Here is an 18,632-nt window from a genome sequence, read left to right on the forward strand (position 1 = left end):
GTGGGTGCTGCCAAAATTTATGATGCCCCAGCCCTCTGACCCAGCCATTCCACGGTCAGGAGTTCCCGTCTGATACACTAGCGCGTGCACGCAGAGATAGTCACTGTACGTCGTTTATGGTAGCAAAAACCATGGAACACTCTCAGGGTCCCTCTTTAGAAGCGTGGTTATATTATGGTAGGCCATAACTTTTGACAAAGCAATTTCAATTCTAGGAATATCCTGTAGATACATATGGGCAAAATGGCAAATAAACGATATTTTTGGCAGTGTTATTTGTATCAACAAAAGACTGGATACAACCTAAATATTCTTTGAAAAGAGATTGGTTAAAAAATAAATCATGGTACCTCCATATACATCAAATAGAATGAGATAACTTTATGGGTACTGATATGGCATATATATGGGGGTAATGAAAAAAGCTAGGTGCAGAATAGGGTGTCAAGCTTATAATCATTTGTGTAAATAAAAATATCTATATACATATGAATGTGTACATATATGTTATGTATATACACATACATACGTGTGTGTGTGTGCATTAAAAAGCACGTGCCTCTGGAAGGATACAGAGGAAGCTGGCTGCCTGTGGAGGGAGGACCCCAAGTGGCTGGGGGACAGGGGGGATGGGGGATACTTTTCCTGGCCCAGCTTTTTATACACTTTGAATTTTGTATCATGAATATTATCAATTCAAAAATTAACTTTAAAGAGCATGGTATAAAATACAACAGAATTCTATGAAGTCATGATAAAGAATAAGGTAGGTCTGTATGTGCTGATGTGAGATCCTCAAGATATATTAAATGAATAAAAACAAACAAAAAACAGAAGGTCTAAAACAGTGCATAGAATATGACCCCCTTTATGTAAACTTTGAAAAGGATACGCACATATTTACATTCAGCATACAAACAGGCATAATTTTTTTCTTGGAAGGATACACAAGGAAAAATAAGTTTATTGTGGCTCTTTCTGGCGAGAAAGATATGGGAGAAACTTCTGTTTATCATTTTATAGCCTTCTATACTGTCCGAGTTTTCTAATCATAAGCAAACGATTATCTGAATGCTGGAATTCTGGGTCATTTTCATCTTTACATGTGTCCACATTAAAAACAAAAACAAAAACAAAAACAAACTAATAAGTAATGGCTTTTCCAAGTGGTAATACACAGTGTCTATGGAAAAGCAGTGGTGTGAGCCCTCTCACAGACCCACATTAGGACTGTAAACTTGGTACGACTCTTTGGGAAAACAATTTGGCTTGTTAATTCCATCTTTAGAATTGTCTTAAGAAGGATTTATATTTATTACTATTTATAAGGACAAAAAATTTAAAACAAGCTAAAATCTGAATAACAGGGATATAGGTGAATAAAACTGTGGTAAGTCATATATTGGATATAATGATTGTTTCTGGATTTTATGGTCAGGTTAAAAAATAAAATATAAAAAGTAGGAAATAAAACTGTACATACAATTTGATTTTATAGGAAGAAAATATATAAAGATGTAAAATATGGTAGCTGTCTGATTGGTAGGATTTTGGGTAAGTACTCTATTCTCTTTATGATTGTATTTCCCCATTTTCACACAATGAGAACATATCATCCTTGCAATCATAAAATAGTAACTGTTATTTACAAAATGTCTGTTCAGGAGCAAAATCTTACCAGAGGAGGAAGTTTTCCTTCAATTAAAAGCAAAGTGTCTCCGGAACAGAGCATAAGCTCTTTCAGTGCTGCATCCTGGGAAAACAGAAAGTGAAAGTCTTTTTTGTCACTTATGACTTCTGAAAGGAACAAAGAGACCATTGTATCTTTTTTTAAAAACCCCATGCCTCTATTACCCTTTCAAGAAATAAGTAAATGAATAACAAAGCAGATATTGAAGAGATGGAAATAAGCTAAAACCATAAAAAAGTATATCATTATGTATTAAAACTGTATAATTATGAACTGTAAAAGATTAAAGAAGGGAGATGAATGAGATAAGAAATGACAGATTAATTTACAGAAGATAAAATTTTAGTTAAGCCAAAAAGATGGGCTGGATTTGGGAAAGCCAGAGGAAACAAGAAGGAATTTCTCAAGGAAAGAAGAACACGGCGAAGTCAAGGTTAAGTCAAGAGTCAGTATGACTTGTTCTGGGGAAGAGCTAAGAGACTAGATTAATTAGAATGGGAGGTATCCGCTGGAGAGTAACGGGAAAGAAAACTGGGTTGGAAAGGTGGTCACAGGTCAAAGGGATGTGGAACAGAAAAAAAGGAGTTTTCAGTTGCTTTAAAAAAGCCACTCAAGATTTCTGCGAAGGGAGTTTTTAAAGATCAATCTAAGCTGCCACACCTGTGACATACTGAAGTGGGGAACACATGGGCTCAGGGAAGCCAGTTGTAGTAACTTAGGTAAGAGGCAAAAAAACACAAAAAAAACAAAAAAACAGGGCTTGAACCAGGAGGCCGGCAGTGGGAATGGTCAAGAAGGAGTGGAAAAACTGATTGAAGGCTGAGACCAAATATGACGGATGTAAGGTAAGTAGCGTAAGCCACACTTCAGGCTGAAAAAGATCAGGATGGGAAAGTCAAGCAGCAAATCTGGGAAGTGGAGCCAGTTCTGAGGGTAATGAGTTTGCTTTTAGATGAATTGTTTGATACTGATTTGGGAATTAATAAGAGGAGAAAATAAGGAAACCATTTGACTAGATATACTTTTTTGACATCCAAACTGTATGTCCTGAAGATTCATTGAGGTTCACTTTTTGCTCTAGGCAGTCAAATTCCTGGCCAGGACTCAAGAGGAGCCTCTCTGTATTGTCCCCGACTGTTACACAGCAAGGACTGTTCCCCGGAAGGCCCTGCTTTAGATCAACCTCTGTTGATGTTCAATGCCAGTGTCTCACTGAACAGAAAGCAGGCGGATAAAGATTGGGGGAAAGGGGAGTGAGCACAATTGTCTAAGCTTTCTCACAAAGCTTTATTCTGGGTCTACTTCTAAGGCCATGGATTTGGACTGTAAGGTCTGATGCTGCTTGGAGCAACAATAAGATGATTAACCAACATGAAAAGATGCTCACATCACTAATTATCAGAGAAATGCAAATCAAAACTGCAGTGAGGTACCACCTCACACAAGTCAGAATGGCCATCATCAAAAAGTCTATAAGTAATAAATACTAGAGGGACTTCCCTGGTGGCACAGTGGTTAAGAATCTGCCTGCCAATGCAGGGGACACAGGTTCAATCCCTGGTCCGGGAAGATCCCACATGCCGCAGAGCAACTAAGCCCATGCGCCACAACTACTGAGCCTGCGCTCTAGAGCCCGCGAGCCACAACTACTGAGCCCGCGTGCGACAACTACTGAAGCCCACGCGCCTCAAGCCTGTGCTCCACAACAAGAGAAGCCACTGCAATGAGAAGCCTGCACACTGCAATGAAGAGCAGCCCCCGCTCACCGCAACTAGAGAAAGCCCGCGCATCAATGAAGACCCAATGCAGCCAAAAATAAAAAAATAAATTTATTTTAAAAAATAAAAAATAATAAATGCTGGAGAGGGTGTGGAGAAAGGGGAACCCTCTTGCACTGTTGGTGGGAATGTAGATTGGTACAGCCACTATGGAGAACACTATGGAGCTTCCTTAAAAAACTAAAAATAGAGCTACCATATGATCCAGTGGTCCCACTCCTGGGCACATATCTGGAGAAAACGCTAACCTGAAAACATACATGCACCGCAATGTTCACAGTGGCACAATTTACAACAGCCAAGACATGGAAACAACCCAAATGCCCACTGACAGGTGAATAGATAAAGAAGATGTGGTACATATATACAGTGGAATATTACTCAGCCATTAAAAAAAAGAAATAATGCCATTTGCAGTAACACAGATGGACCTAGAGATTGTCATACTAAGTGAAGTAAGTCAAAGAAAGACAAATATCATATGATATCACTTACACATGGAATCTAAAAAAATGATACAAATGAACTTATTTACAAAACAGAAATAGACTCACAGACATAGAAAACAAACTTATGGTTACCAAAGGGGAAAGGGGGGGAGGGATAAATTAGGAGTTTGGGATTAACATATACACACTACTATATATAAAATAGAGATAACCAATAAGGACCTACTATACAGCACAGGAAACTATACTCAAAATCTTATAATAATCTATAATGGAAAAGAATCTAAAATAGAATATATATATTTAACTGAATCTCTGTGCTGTACACCTGAAACTAACACAACATTGTAAATCAACTACACTTCAATAAAAAATTTTTAAAAGAAGAAGAAGAAAAAAGAAGATTAACCAGATTCCAACCATCCTGTGATAACACTGCTCCTAAGTCTACCCTAAGAGTCTGGGCTGGATTTAGAGATGCAGTTTGAATCAGAGGCTAAGTGATTGGTTGGTAAGATGAATTCTGCCATCATTAACTCACAGAGAAACTCTCAGATTAAACTATTCAGGTTTCAAAATTCAGAGTGTATCTTCAAATTCTTTCACTGGTTCAAATGTCTTCTGTTCTCTGTAGTTCTCTGCCTGTTAATGAAGAACTACTACTAGAGACATATTCTCTTATCAAAAGAGGACTCAATACAGATGTTAGATATGTTCCCACTTAGCTGAAACTTTCCCTCTGACTCTATGAAAAAACTTCAATAAGGAAAAAGTAGACCCACACCTGGATTTGTATATCCTAAAAAAAAAGTAAAGCTTTCTCTAGAATTTATTCACATGAGTACGGTGGTATCCTTATGAAAATACAAAATAAACACAATCACTTTACAAATGAAATATACAGAAATAATCTTACTTCTTCACATAAAGCCTCCCCAGCTTCATAGCACCAATCCATTTTTCGTAAATGCCATGCGTCTCCTATGAAGGAATCAAAATCAGATGAAAAAGAATTCAGAACAATATGTTTTAAGAGTTTGTCAGGAATGACCCTTCTGGATAAATGAGTATCAAATGGGATATGATCTAATAAGTACTAACTAATTTTTAAAGTAAATTATCTCTTCCAGGGCCTGAAAAAAATTAAGTCATTGCCCCAATTTGGTTAATTTTCTCTCTATTCCACCAAGAACTGTATACTTGCAAATAAAAATAAGACTTGGTACTAGTACTAGTACTGGTACTAGTATGCAACATCTACGTACACCTTTACTATTTACAACTACACACGCACATCCACATCACACGTTAAGCATAGACAGATGTACATACATAAGCACAGAATCCCTCCTAAAATCACGAAGTTGAGTTTTATTTCACTGTCTTAGACGAAAATACACGCTAGCATTGCTCAGCAACTGATAAAATGTACAGCAAACCTGTCCTATCCAATCAGCAGCGATCTAACGAAAGCGTGTCCTTGTGGCACAGTGCTTCAATGTAGTTGGTACAAATGAACACTTATGAAGGTTAATCAGTTTTTCAGCATGCTTGCTACACACGACATGGGGAGAGAATTTTTTTCGGGGAGAGGGAACTGAGCAAAAGTTGAAAATCCTGATGGTTAAAAAATGAGCAATGTTTTGTAACAGTCAACTCCCCCACCCACCGAAAGAAGCTACAGACGAGGGAAGAAACATAGACCTCACATTTATCCCGCACAGGCCACAGGTTTTGAATCCCAATACTGTTCTTTGTAGACCCTCTTTTGTCATCGGTTCTAGTTTTAAATGCAGTAAGATTTATATCGATATTTAACTTAATCTAAGTTTGTTTAAAAAAAACCCCAGTAAGTTAAGAGTTAACACCATTACTTCTTAGCACAGCATGGTAGAAAGAAATCAGAGTTCTGAAATCAGAGCCACTTAGCTACTTGCTCTGTAACACTGGGTAAGTCGTTTAACCATTTTCAGCATCTATAAAGTGGGAATGGGGGATGATCCCTGCATGGGAGGACTACTGTCGAGATGACCTGAGGCACCGCACAGAAACTCCTAGAAGTTGAGCAAGTGAATGTCCCTGCCAGATAACGGAGCCCCACGCTTCCACTCTGGTGGAGAGAATGGCAAGCACTCACTCTAATGAAAGCAGTGTGATGTCTCCTCAAGCTCGCTCCCGTGGTTCCATCTGGGTAGCCACTTCAGGATACCCTGGGTTTATTTTTTCATTCATATTACATTCCCTAATCTATACACAGAAATACTGGCATGAAACACAATGCATTGAAATTCTGAATCCGTGAGGTTAAAAAAAGAAATTCAGCAAAAGATCTAGGAAATTCCAGAGGGTCTAAATCTTAACTGTATCTCTTTTGTACCTTTGTTGTTTCCTATCTAGGCTCTCTTTCCTTAGAAGTAGGCTAACCTACAACTAGTTTTCTTTTAGCCTGCAAACAAGAACCAGGAGAATTATGTACGTATAGAAATGTAAAGCATAACTGACAACCCCGGAGAAAAAAAAGTTTGAAAAGTTTTCATTAGGCTTATAGAAAATTTATTATAAGTAAAGGATGTGGATAAACTTATGTATCATCATGTTCTGTAACTTACCTGATAGGCCAGATTTCTCCAGCATTACCTTTAAACACTGTAAGAAAAAAAAACTACGTTCATTAGTTGTTCTATATCTGAGTTACAGTATTGCGAGAAACACCCTGGGCCTATCTGAGTCTGATTCTATCTAGTAATTCTCAAATAGATAAAGATACACACGGTGCAGTGATTAAGTAAGTGCTTCTTAAGGGCGGCGCCAGCTCAGCAGGGAAAACCAGTTTCCGGTGTTCGCAACCAGGTCTATCTAAAAGTTCACCCACTTCCAGGACTGTGGTATGATTCGCTTCTTATGAGGACTAACTGTGTATTTTTGACCAGATGTGATTAATTAGGCGGATTTCACAGAACTCTGACTCCTATAGAAGGAGATTAGCTTTTATTTATCATCTAAGAAACAACTGGTCATACATCCACTCATGAGGGAAGAACTATGCATACTGTGAGCTCATGGCACAATTCAATAAACGAGACACGATAAACAGACGTTTAAACAAAACAAAAATAGTCATAAAAAACTCCCAACTTCTTGAGGGGAAAAACATTCTTAAATAAATTTAGGGCAAAGGAGTATGTAAAATTTCATTTATACTATAATAGAGCAGAAGGGAGTAGTACAAAGGATGATCACTGCTGCCCTGCTTGGATTAGGAGAAAAATGGTAAACAATCCAGACATCCCTGGATTAACAGGGGAACATTTAAATAAACTATGAGAGGTCTTAAAACAATTAAAAGGATAAAAGAGATTTATATTTACTGGTCTTAAAAGATCTTTAAAATATTTTAAGTGAAACAAAGTTCTGGGATCCCATTTATGATTTTAAAAAAACCATGCAAGTCAAGCTCTTATTTCTACACGTACATACATACCCACACATTGGTACACACACAGCAAAGGTACGGAAGGATACACTCTACTGATGTGGATAAGATTATACTGTCCAATGACAACAGTGACTTCTGGGGAAGGGACAAGAATAGGGTGGTGACCAAGGGGGATTTTTAGTCCCCCCAAAGTTTAAAAAATAAGACTAAATCCACAATTACTTGTCTGATTAAAAATAAAAGAGACTCTAGAATTAAAGATTGTTTAGAAAATGATGACAATGACAACACAGTATGTTAAAACAGGGAATGGGACCAAAGCCATATTCAAAGAAAACTGCAGTCTCAAAGGCCTCCATTATTTAAGAAAAACAAGCAATTGAGCATTCAACCTAACTGTGTTCCAGACAGAGGAAACTGCCAGTGTAAAGGCCTGTTTGAGGAACAGCATAGTGACCAACGTGGCTGGAGTAGAGCGAGCGAGAGTAATAGTTAGACTTTTTTTTTTTTTTTTTTTTTTTAAAAAGATACCAAAGGGCCAGATCACACAGGGCCTTGCAAGGTCACTCAGGGGCTCCCCCCCTCACCCCGAGTGAGATGGGAAAGCAGAGCAGGGTTGTGTGCAGAGGACTGACTGATCTTACACTTTAAAGGATTACTCCACTTCTTTGTAAGAACACACCCTGGGAGGTGTCAGGCTGGAAGGAAGGAGATCGGTTAGGAAGCTGCTGGAATAATCCAGATGAGAGGTGAAGGGATGACAGCAGTGGAGGGAATAAGATGTGATCAGATCCCAGATAAATCTTGATGGCAGAACCAAAACGATTTCCTGAAACACCGGTTATGAAGTAAGAAAGAAAAGAATCAAAGATGATTTCAAGGTTTTTGGCCTAAGCGAGCAGAAAATGGAGCCACCGTAATAGAAAAGGGAAATGTGAGTGAAGTATGTTTGAGAGAGATCAGGAGCTCTGTTGTGGGTGTGCTATAATTTGGGATGACAATCAGACAACCAAAGAGTAGCTGGACATATGAATATGGCGTCTACGACTTGAGCACGAGGTGCTCACAAGGCAGAGAAAAGAGGAAGCACAGACTGAGAACGGGTAGGCCTGAGAGGTGGGAGGAAAACCTAAAGAGCTGCGGTCTTCTCAAAGCATGTGACAAAAGTCATCAAGTATGTCACTGCTGCTGAAAGAGCAAGTAAGATGAAGACCGAGACCTGCTCACTGGACACAGCAACATGCAGGCCACTGACAGCCTTGATAGAGCAGTTTCAGCTGGGGGAAGGGGGGTGGGTGGGCACAGGGAATGAATCTGCCTGCAGTGGGTTCAGGATAGAACAGAAGAAAGACATACACGTCGCACCTTTGAAAAGTTTTGTGGTTTCCGTTCTTTGAAACGAAAAAACACTAAAGTTACCCAAGGCCACATCCCAGGCACAAAATGACTAACCATCTTTTCTTCTAAGTAACTGCTGCCTTTCCAATGATATCTCTAGTCCCTCTTCACACTTCCAACTTACAAACATAAATAAGATACTGAATTGCCCCCCAATTCTTGATAGCATCCAATCCAAAATTAGCCCTTATCCCTCCTTAGAATCATCTAGCACAAGTCCAAACCTTATCAGGGACACTCTAATGTCTGATTACTATGATATGTATCGCTTGCTGGCAGTAAGTCAATAATAAACCTTAAAAAATAAAATAAAATAAAATAAACCTTTTTTTAAAGCTAAAAAAACCCCCAAACAAAAAACGTATTAAAGTTAAAAGGCAAAAGAAAACCTGGGAAAATATTTACAGCTTGTAACAAACGGTAAAAAAATATTTTATTTAAAACTGTTTGGGGACTTCCCTGGTGGCGCAGTGGTTAAGAATCCACCTGCCCATGCAGGGGACACAGGTTCGAGCCCTGGGCCAAGAAGATCCCACATGTCGCGGAGCAACCAAGCCCGTGCACCACAGCTACTGAGCCTGTGCTCTAGAGCCCTCGAGCCAAAACTATTGAGCCTGTGCACAACTACTGAAGCCCACGTGCCTAGAGCCCATGTTCCATAATAAGAGAAGCCACTGCAATGAGAAGCCTGCGCACCATAACGAAGAGTAGCCCCTGCTCGCCACAACTAGAGAAAGCCCGTGTGCAGCAACAAAGACCCAACACAGCCAAAAATAAATATAGATAAATTTATTAAAAAATAATAAAAATTTTAAAAAAAATGTTTTATCATGCAAAGTTTCAAACACATGCAGAGGACAGTAAAATGAACCCTCCAGTATCCATTGCCAGTCTCAACTCCTGCTGTGGCCAGTCTTGTCAATACCCCACCCACTCCCCCTGACTTGCTCCTCACATTCTTTTGAAGCAAATGTCAGGTATCATTTCATTTATTGATATTCAGTACTCAGCTCTAAAAGATGAAGATTCTTTTAAAAAACGTAACTCTTAAATAATTATAATATCTAAAAAAATTAAGAATTCCTAAATAACAAATATTCTGTCAGTGTTCAAATTTCTTTACTTTCTCTTAAACTGTTACTACAGTTCTTTTGGTTTGAATCAAGGGCCACATAAATTCCATACATTGTACCCACCTGCTATTTCTCCTAAGTCTCCTTTAACCTACAGGCTGTCTCACACTGCAGTTGATTTCCTGAAGAGGAGGAGTTTTCCACTTCAGGACAGTGCTTACTGCAGGCCTGTGGTGCACTTAACAGGTCCCTCTGTCCCCTGTACTTCTTATAAACTGGTACTCAGACCTAGAGGCTTGATCAGACTCAGGTCCAGTTTTTTCTTCTTTTGGCAAGAAGAGCACGGGTATTGTTTTGAAATTCTAAATGTCTGGGTGTTGCTCTTTTGGAGCTGTTAGCAGTTTATCAGAATCCTTGTTTAGATCCATTAATTCATTAGGAGTTGAAAAACAGTGATAGTCTAAAATTCTTTCTTCATTTTGTTAGCTGGGATATGTCTATTAAAAAAATTTTCTCATTATCTATTTGGTTGATGTGAGTATAGTTTGCAAAGAAAAAGATAAATGCTTGATTCTTTCATTTATGGTTCCCTAGCATCCACTATAGGTAAGCAATGAATAGCATATTTTTTAGGATCACTGTGAACTCATAGATTTTACGTATGTGTGAATCAATTTTCATTATTATTCCCACTGAGGTTCAAACTCTTATCTTCAGGTTGGCTCCTGACTCTCTTTGCTGATCCCAGAGGTCTTCGCTAGCTATACTGTTTTCTGTCCTGATAAGATGTTCCAGGCTCATCATACACTTTCCTGACCTAGATACAGAACCAGCTATTACTCCGAGAAGCCCTAGTTCCTCTAGGAAATGGTATTTAGTGACCACAATCTGAATGCTGGGGTGCTTGCTACTACCAGGTTGATCACTGTTTCTATACGCCATTTCAGGGGACAGAGCTAGAAAAATAATTTTTTAAAGAAAAAGTATATCAGGTTCATTCTGACTCTTCTAATTCAAATTCAGGAGCACAAGGACGTCCCTGCTGGTCCCGTGGGTAAGACTCTGCGCTCCCAATGCAGGGGGCCCGGGTTCGATCCCTGGCCAGGGAACTAAGATACCACATGCCACGGGGCAACTAAGCCTGCATGCTCTAGACCCTGCATGCCGCAACGAAGTGCCTGCATGCTGCAACTACGACCCAACGTAACCAAATGAATAAATAAATAAATAGAATCCACCACAGGGCAGACAGAAGCAGCAAGAAAAACTACAATCCTGCAGCCTGTGGAACAAAAACCACATTCACAGAAAGACAGACAAGATGAAAAGGCAGAGGGCTATATACCAGATGAAGGAACAAGATAAAACCCCAGAAAAGCAACTAAATGAAGTGGAGATAGGCAACCTTCCAGAAAAGGATTCAGAATAATGATAGTGAAGATGATCCAGGACCTCGGAAAAAGAATGGAGGCAAAGATCGAGAAGATGCAAGAAACGTTTAACAAAGACCTAGAAGAATTAAAGAACAAACAAACAGAGATGAACAATACAATAACTGAAATGAAAAATACACTAGAAGGAATCAGTAGCAGAATAAATGAGGCAGAAGAACGGATAAGTGACCTGGAAGACAGAATGGTGGAATTCACTGCTGCGGAACATAATAAAGAAAAAAGAATGAAAAGAAATGAAGACAGCCTAAGAGACTTCTGGGACAACATTATACGCAATAACGTTCGCATTATAGGGGTCCCAGAAGGAGAAGAGAGAGAGAAAGGACCCGAGAAAATATTTGAAGAGATTATAGTTGAAAATTTCCCTAACATGGGAAAGGAAAGAGCCACCCAAGTCCAGGAAGCGCAGAGAGTCCCATACAGGATAAACCCAAGGAGAAACATGCTGACACACATAGTAATCAAACTGGCAAAAATTAAAGACAAAGAAAAATTATTGAAAGCAGCAAGGGAAAAACGACAAATAACATACAAGGGAACTCCCATAAGGTTAACAGCTGATTTCTCAGCAGAAACTCTACAAGCCAGAAGGGAATGGCATGACATATTTAGAGTGATGAAAGGGAAGAACCTACAACCAAGATTACTCTACCCAGCAAGGATCTCAGATTCGATGGAGAAATCAAAAGCTTTACAGACAAGCAAAAGCTAAGAGAATTCAGCACCACCAAACCAGCTCTACAACAAATGCTAAAGGAACTTCTCTAAGTGGGAAACACAAGAGAAGAAAAGGACCTACAAAACCAAACCCCAAACAATTACGAAAATGGTAACAAGAACATACATATCGATAATTACACCTTAAACGTGTATGGATTAAATGCTCCAACCAAAAGACACAGGCTTGCTGAACGGATACAAAAACAAGACCCATCTATATGCTGTCTACAAGAGACCCACTTCAGACGTAGGGACACATACAGACTGAAAGCGAGGGGATGGAAAAAGATATTCCATGCAAATGGAAATCAAAAGAAAGCTGGAGTAGCAATACTCATATCAGATAAACTAGACTTTAAAATAAAGAATGTTACAAGAGACATATCAGATAAAATAGACTTTAAAATAAAGAATGTTACAAGAGACAAGGAAGGACACTACATAATGATCAAGGGATCAATCCAAGAAAAAGATATAACAATTATAAATATATATGCACCCAACATAGGAGCACCTCAATACATAAGGCAACTGCTAACAGCTATAAAAGAGGAAATCGACAGTAACACAATAATAGTGGGGAACTTTAACACCTCACTTACACCAATGGACAGATCATCCAAAATGAAAATTAAAAAGGAAACACAAGCTTTAAATGTCACAATAGACCAGATAGATTTAATTGATATTTATAGGACATTCCATTCAAAAACAGCAGATTACACTTTCTTCTCAAGTGCACAAGGAACATTCTCCAGGATAGATAGCATCTTGGGTCACAAATCAAGCCTCAGTAAATTTAAGAAAATTGAAATCATATCAAGCATCTTTTCTGACCACAACACTATGAGATTAGTAATGAATTACAGGGAAAAAAATGTAAAAAACACAAACACATGGAGACTAAACAATACGTTACTAAATAACCAAGAGATAACTGAAGAAATCAAAGAGGAAATCAGAAACTACCTAGAGACAAATGACAGTGAAAACACGATGATCCAAAACCTAAGGGATGCAGCAAAAGCAGTTCTAAGAGGGAAGTTTATAGCAATACAAGCCTACTTCAAGAAACAGGAAAAATCTCAAATAAACAATCTAACCTTACACCTAAAGGAACTAGAGAAAGAAGAACAAACAAAACCCAAGGTTAGCAAAAGGAACAAAATCATAAAGATCAGAGCAGAAATAAATGAAATAGAAACAAAGAAAACAGTAGCAAATATCAATAAAACTAAAAGCTGGTTCTTTGAGAAGATAAACAAAATTGATAAACCATTAGCCAAACTCATCAAGAAAAGGAGGGAGAGGACTCAAATCAATAAAATAGAAATGAAAAAGGAGAAGTTACAACAGACACTGCAGAAATACAAAGCATCCTAAGAGACTACTACAAGCAACTCTATGGCAATAAAATGGACAACCTGGAAGAAATGGACAAATTCTTAGAAAGGTATAACCTTCCAAGACTGAACCAGGAAGAAACAAAAAACATGAACAGACCAATCACAAGTAATGAAATTGAAACTGTGATTAAAAATCTTCCAACAAACGAAAGTCCAGGACCAGATGACTTCACAGGTGAATTCTATCAAATATTTAGAGAAGAGCTAACACCCGTCCTTCTCAAACTCTTCCAAAAAACTGCAGAGGAAAGAACACTCCCAAACTCATTCTATGAGGCCACCATCACCCTGATACCAAAACCAGACAAAGATACTACAAAAAAAGAAAATTACAGATCAATATCACTGATGAATAGAGATGCAAAAATCCTCAACAAAATACTAGCAAACAGAATCCAACAGCACATTAAAAGGATCATACACCATGATCAAGTGGGATTTATCCAGGGGACACAAGGATTCTTCAATATATGCAAATCAATCAACGTGATACACCATATTAACAAACTGAAGGAGAAAAACCATATGATCATCTCAATAGATGCAGAAAAAGCTTCTGACAAAATTCAACACAACTTATGATAAAAACTCTCCAGAAAGTGGGCATAGAGGGAACCTACCTCAACATAATAAAGGCCATATATGACAAACCCACAGCAAACCTCATTCTCAATGGTGAAAAACTGAAAGCATTTCCTCTAAGATCAGGAACAAGACGAGGTTGTCCACTCTCACCACTATTATTCAACATAGTTTTGGAAGTCCTAGCCACGGCAATCAGAGAAGAAAAAGAAATAAAAGGAATACAAATTGGAAAAGAAGTAAAACTGTCACTGTTTGCAGATGACATGACACGATACATAGAGAATCCTAAAGATGCCACCAGAAAACTACTAGAGCTAATCAATGAATTTGGTAAAGGTGCAGGATACAAAATTAATGCACAGAAATCTCTTGCATTCCTATACACTAATGATGAAAAATCTGAAAGAGCAATTAAGGAAACACTCCCATTTTCCACTGCAACAAAAAGAATAAAATCCTAGGAATAAACCTACCGAGGGAGACAAAAGACCAGTATGCAGAAAACTATAAGACACTGATGAAAGAAATTAAAGATGATACAAACAAATGGAAAGATATACCACGTTCTTGGATTGGAAGAATCAATACTGTGAAAATGACTACACTACCCAAAGCAATCTACAGATCCAATGCAATCCCTATCAAATTACCAATGGCATTTTTTACAGAACTACAACAAAAAATCTTAAAATTTGTATGGAGACAAAAAAGACCCCGAAGAGCCAAAGCAGTCTTGAGGGAAAAAAACGGAGCTGAAGGAATCAGACTCCCTGACTTCAGACTATACTACAAAGCTACAGTAAGCAAGACACTGGCACAAAAACAGAAATATAGATCAATGGAACAGGACAGAAAGCCCAGAGATAAACCCACGCACCTATGGTCAACTAATCTATGACAAAGGACGCAAGGATATACAATGGAGAAAAGACAGTCTCTTCAATAAGTGGTGCTGGGAAAACTGGACAGCTACATGTAAAAGAATGAAATTAGAACACTCCCTAACACCACACACAAAAATAAACTCAAAATGGATTAGGGACCTAAATGTGAGACCGGACACTATAAAACTCTTAGAGGAAAACATAGGAAGAACACTCTTTGACATGAATCACAGCAAGATCTTTTTTGATCCACTTCCTAGAGTAATGGAAATAAAAACAAAAATAAACAAATGGGACCTAATGAAACTTAAAAGCTTTTGCACGGCAAAGGAGACTACAAACAAGACAAAAAGACAACCCTCAGAATGGGAGAAAATATTTGCAAATGAATCAACGGACAAAGGATTAATCTCCAAAATATATAAACAGCTCATGCAGCTCAATATTAAAAAACATACAACCCAATCCAAAAATGGGCAGAAGACCTAAGCAGACATTTCTCCAAAGAAGACATACAGGTGGCCAAGAAGCACATGAAAAGCTGCTCAACATCACTAATTATTAGAGAAATGCAAATCAAAACTACAATGAGGTATCACCTCACACCAGTTAGAATGGGCATCCCACTACTGGGCATATACCCAGAGAAAACCATAATTCAAAAAGACACATGCACCCCAATGATCATTGCAGCACTATTTACCATAGCCACATCACGGAAGCAACCTAAATGCCCATCAACAGACGAATGGATAAAGAAGATGTGGTACATATATACAATGGAATATTACTCAGCCATAAAAAGGAAGGAAATTGGGTCATTTGTAGAGACGTGGATGAATCTAGAGACTGTCATACAGAGTGAAATAAGTCAGAAAGAGAAAAACAAATATTGTATATTAATGCATACATGTGGAACCTAGAAAAATGGTACAGATGAACCGGTTTGCAGGGCAGAAATAGAGACACAGATGTAGAGAACAAACGTATGGACACCAAGGGGGGAAAGCAGCGGGGGTGGTGGTGGTGGTGGTGGTGTGATGAATTGGGAGATTGGGATTGACGTGTATACATTAATATGTATAAAATGGATAACTAATAAGAACCTGCTGTATAAAAAAAATAAATAAAATTAAATTAAAAATTAAAAAAAAATTTTAATTATAAATAAACAAACAAATAAATAAATATTAAAAAAAGAAGTCTGCACACCACAACTAAAGATCCCGCATGCCGCAACGAAGATTCCCGCATGTCGCAACGAAGATTCCCATATGGCGCAACTAAGACACGGTGCAGCCAAAATAAATAAATAAGTAAACAAACAAGCAAACAAATAAATAAATATTTTAAACAAAAGACAAATTCAGGAGTACAGGCTTTCTTTAACCACATTGATATTATCTGTCTCTCCATTTTCCAAGACTGAAAGTCCCTGTTCTCAGTGACATTAACATAATTGTCTGCTTTATCACACACACACATTCACACCTGTGTGTGTGAGATTATGTGTGTACACATAATGGAGAAACAGAAGGAAATATGCCAAAATGTTAACATTAGTGGGATAAGGGATAATGAGGGGTTTTAAATTTTTTCTTTTAACCCATTTTTATATATCCCAAATTTCTACAAAAAACATGTATTATTGGTAGTCAGACAAGAAAAAAGAATAATCTTATTTTTTTTTAAAGAGACATAGGATTCTTTTTCTTTTTAAAAAAAAAAAATTATTTATTTATTTATGGCTGTGTTGGGTCTTCGTTTCTGTGCGAGGGCTTTCTCTAGTTGCGGCAAGTGAGGGCCACTCCTCATCGCGGTGCGCGGGCCTCTCATTATCGTGGCCTCTCTTGTTGCGGAGCACAGGCTCCAGACGCGCAGGCTCAGTAATTGTGGCTCACGGGCCTAGTTGCTCTGCGGCATGTGGGATCTTCCCAGACCAGGGCTCGAACCCGTGTCCCCTGCATTGGCAGGCAGATTCTCAACCACTGCGCCACCAGGGAAGCCCAATAATCTTATTTTTAAAACCATAGCTGGCTCACCACCTTTCAAGCGATCCAAACTATTCTTTTAGTGAATACACAGAATTCTTTAAAGGATATTATGTAAACCCTACCCTTAGGATCTCAAATTCCTAACACAGGTTACCACTGCTCCCCATACCAAACACCCACAGACTGCGGCCACCCAAAGTAAAATTCCTTACATCTCTCACAGATATTGTTTCTTCTACTATGATCTCCATCTCTGTCCCAGGCTGAACATCGCTTCCCACAGCGAAAAACAGGAACAGCTAAGATCAAGATAGAGGTATAAATGCAATTTAATTTGAATTTCAAAATTCTATAAATATATTATTTATTTCCAAAACCGAAAAGCCAATGGTCATAAAACTTTAATAGAAATCTCAAATTATGTAAAAACAAGTCTACGTTGGGTATTTTAAAGTTACAATTTAAACAATAATCTTGACTACCTAGAAATGTAAGATTCTTTATCACCAATGTTTTTACTCCTAAGAAACATCTCTCACAGACATTATTTATTCTAGTATGATCTCCATCTCTCTCTCAGTCATTCCTCAAAGAGATTTGCAATTACTATACACTATGAGCATTAACTGTGTTTTTTCTGAGTCATTAGTTTGTGACCTTACTTTCTGTCCAGAGGTCCCATATACTTTAACTCCCTGGAACCCACAGGAAAAATGTAAATCTGATCTCGTCAATTCAGTTCTTTACAGCCCTATTTTTCCTTTCTAACTCAACCACACTTGTCATGTTTTTTCTCCTATGATCTTGTCACGCACTACTATTTGTTAGAGTTTGGGGAAGAACAAATTCAAGGGAGGTAGTTGGGAAACTAATGAAGTGGATTAGTTCCATATCAGGGATCTAGGAGCCATTGGGATCCTGATATGAGTTTAGCTTACCGTGATACAGTCTTAACAATAAGGACATCACTATGGCTTTTGGACTATAATGAAAGTTTATTAAGTAGGTAGGGTTCTAGACAAAGGTCAACCTGATAGTATTTTATAAATAAAATGAATACCGATAAAGAAAAATCTGCTGTGAGTCTATTATATTATTGCAAGGAGTAATTAAGTTCAAAATCAGTATACTTTATTTCATTAAATCTAAAATGCTGCCAGTTGTTACTTATTATTTTATGTACTACTAAGAAAGGAAGCATAGTATCAGCTACAGTGCAGGATGCCACTGACTGTAAGACGCATCTTAATCTCACAGATGTTAAAATGTAGGAGAAAAAGGGTACATTTTAGAATTTATGAATTATGGTGGTTGAAACTGGTGGCCACTCAACTTTAAAGATCTCCCTTAAACACAAAATTTTCACAGGAAAACCACCTTATGAATATACTTTGACATCGTATTTTTGACTTTAACACAGAGAACTATATGGATGTATTCCTAAGTAAAAGGTATCATTTAAGGAAAAGAAAAATTTTAAGAAAAACAGTATTACTGCAGTAGTTAAGGAATGAATCATACAATTAAGAACTTCTGATCATGGTAAGGTTGGTTTGGGTCTGTCAGGTGATCTCCTTTTACCTGAGAGGAAGTTGGTGCTTTTCCAGGACACAGTCCCAATGAACTCCCCATCTTCAATTCTGCTTCCTTCAGAGTATAATTGTCTGGCACTAAAAAGAATTTTGATAACATGGTAAATGTTATTAATTCCTACCTTTGGGCAAACTAATACACTGAAATCAGCCTTTCTTTGTAAATCAAGAAT

At 37.9% G+C, this 18,632-nt stretch overlaps 1 protein-coding gene across 8 annotated transcripts in view; it reads right to left on the minus strand.

The window, feature by feature from the left end:
- Nucleotides 1-18,632, minus strand: part of USP40 (ubiquitin specific peptidase 40) — a 92,253-nt gene that overhangs the window by 18,880 nt on the left and 54,741 nt on the right. For 6 of the 8 annotated variants that reach the window (XR_009700792.1, XR_009700793.1, XM_061188695.1 and 3 more), the window contains 5 exons: nucleotides 18,449-18,537; nucleotides 17,080-17,166; nucleotides 6,527-6,563; nucleotides 4,834-4,898; nucleotides 1,679-1,753 (listed from right to left, as the gene is read on the minus strand). Coding sequence is in view for 6 of the 8 variants with exons in the window: in XM_061188695.1 (XP_061044678.1) it covers nucleotides 1,679-1,753; nucleotides 4,834-4,898; nucleotides 6,527-6,563; nucleotides 17,080-17,166; nucleotides 18,449-18,537 (353 nt within the window). In the remaining 2 variants the exon portion in view is untranslated. Of the gene's footprint in view, nucleotides 1-1,678; nucleotides 1,754-4,833; nucleotides 4,899-6,526; nucleotides 6,580-17,079; nucleotides 17,167-18,448; nucleotides 18,538-18,632 lie in introns of those variants that run through there. The other 2 variants (XM_061188710.1, XM_061188719.1) reach the window with 2 other exon arrangements.

Source organism: Eubalaena glacialis, chromosome 1 (genome assembly GCF_028564815.1).
Source record: "Eubalaena glacialis isolate mEubGla1 chromosome 1, mEubGla1.1.hap2.+ XY, whole genome shotgun sequence".
NCBI classification, from domain to species: Eukaryota; Metazoa; Chordata; class Mammalia; order Artiodactyla; family Balaenidae; genus Eubalaena; species Eubalaena glacialis.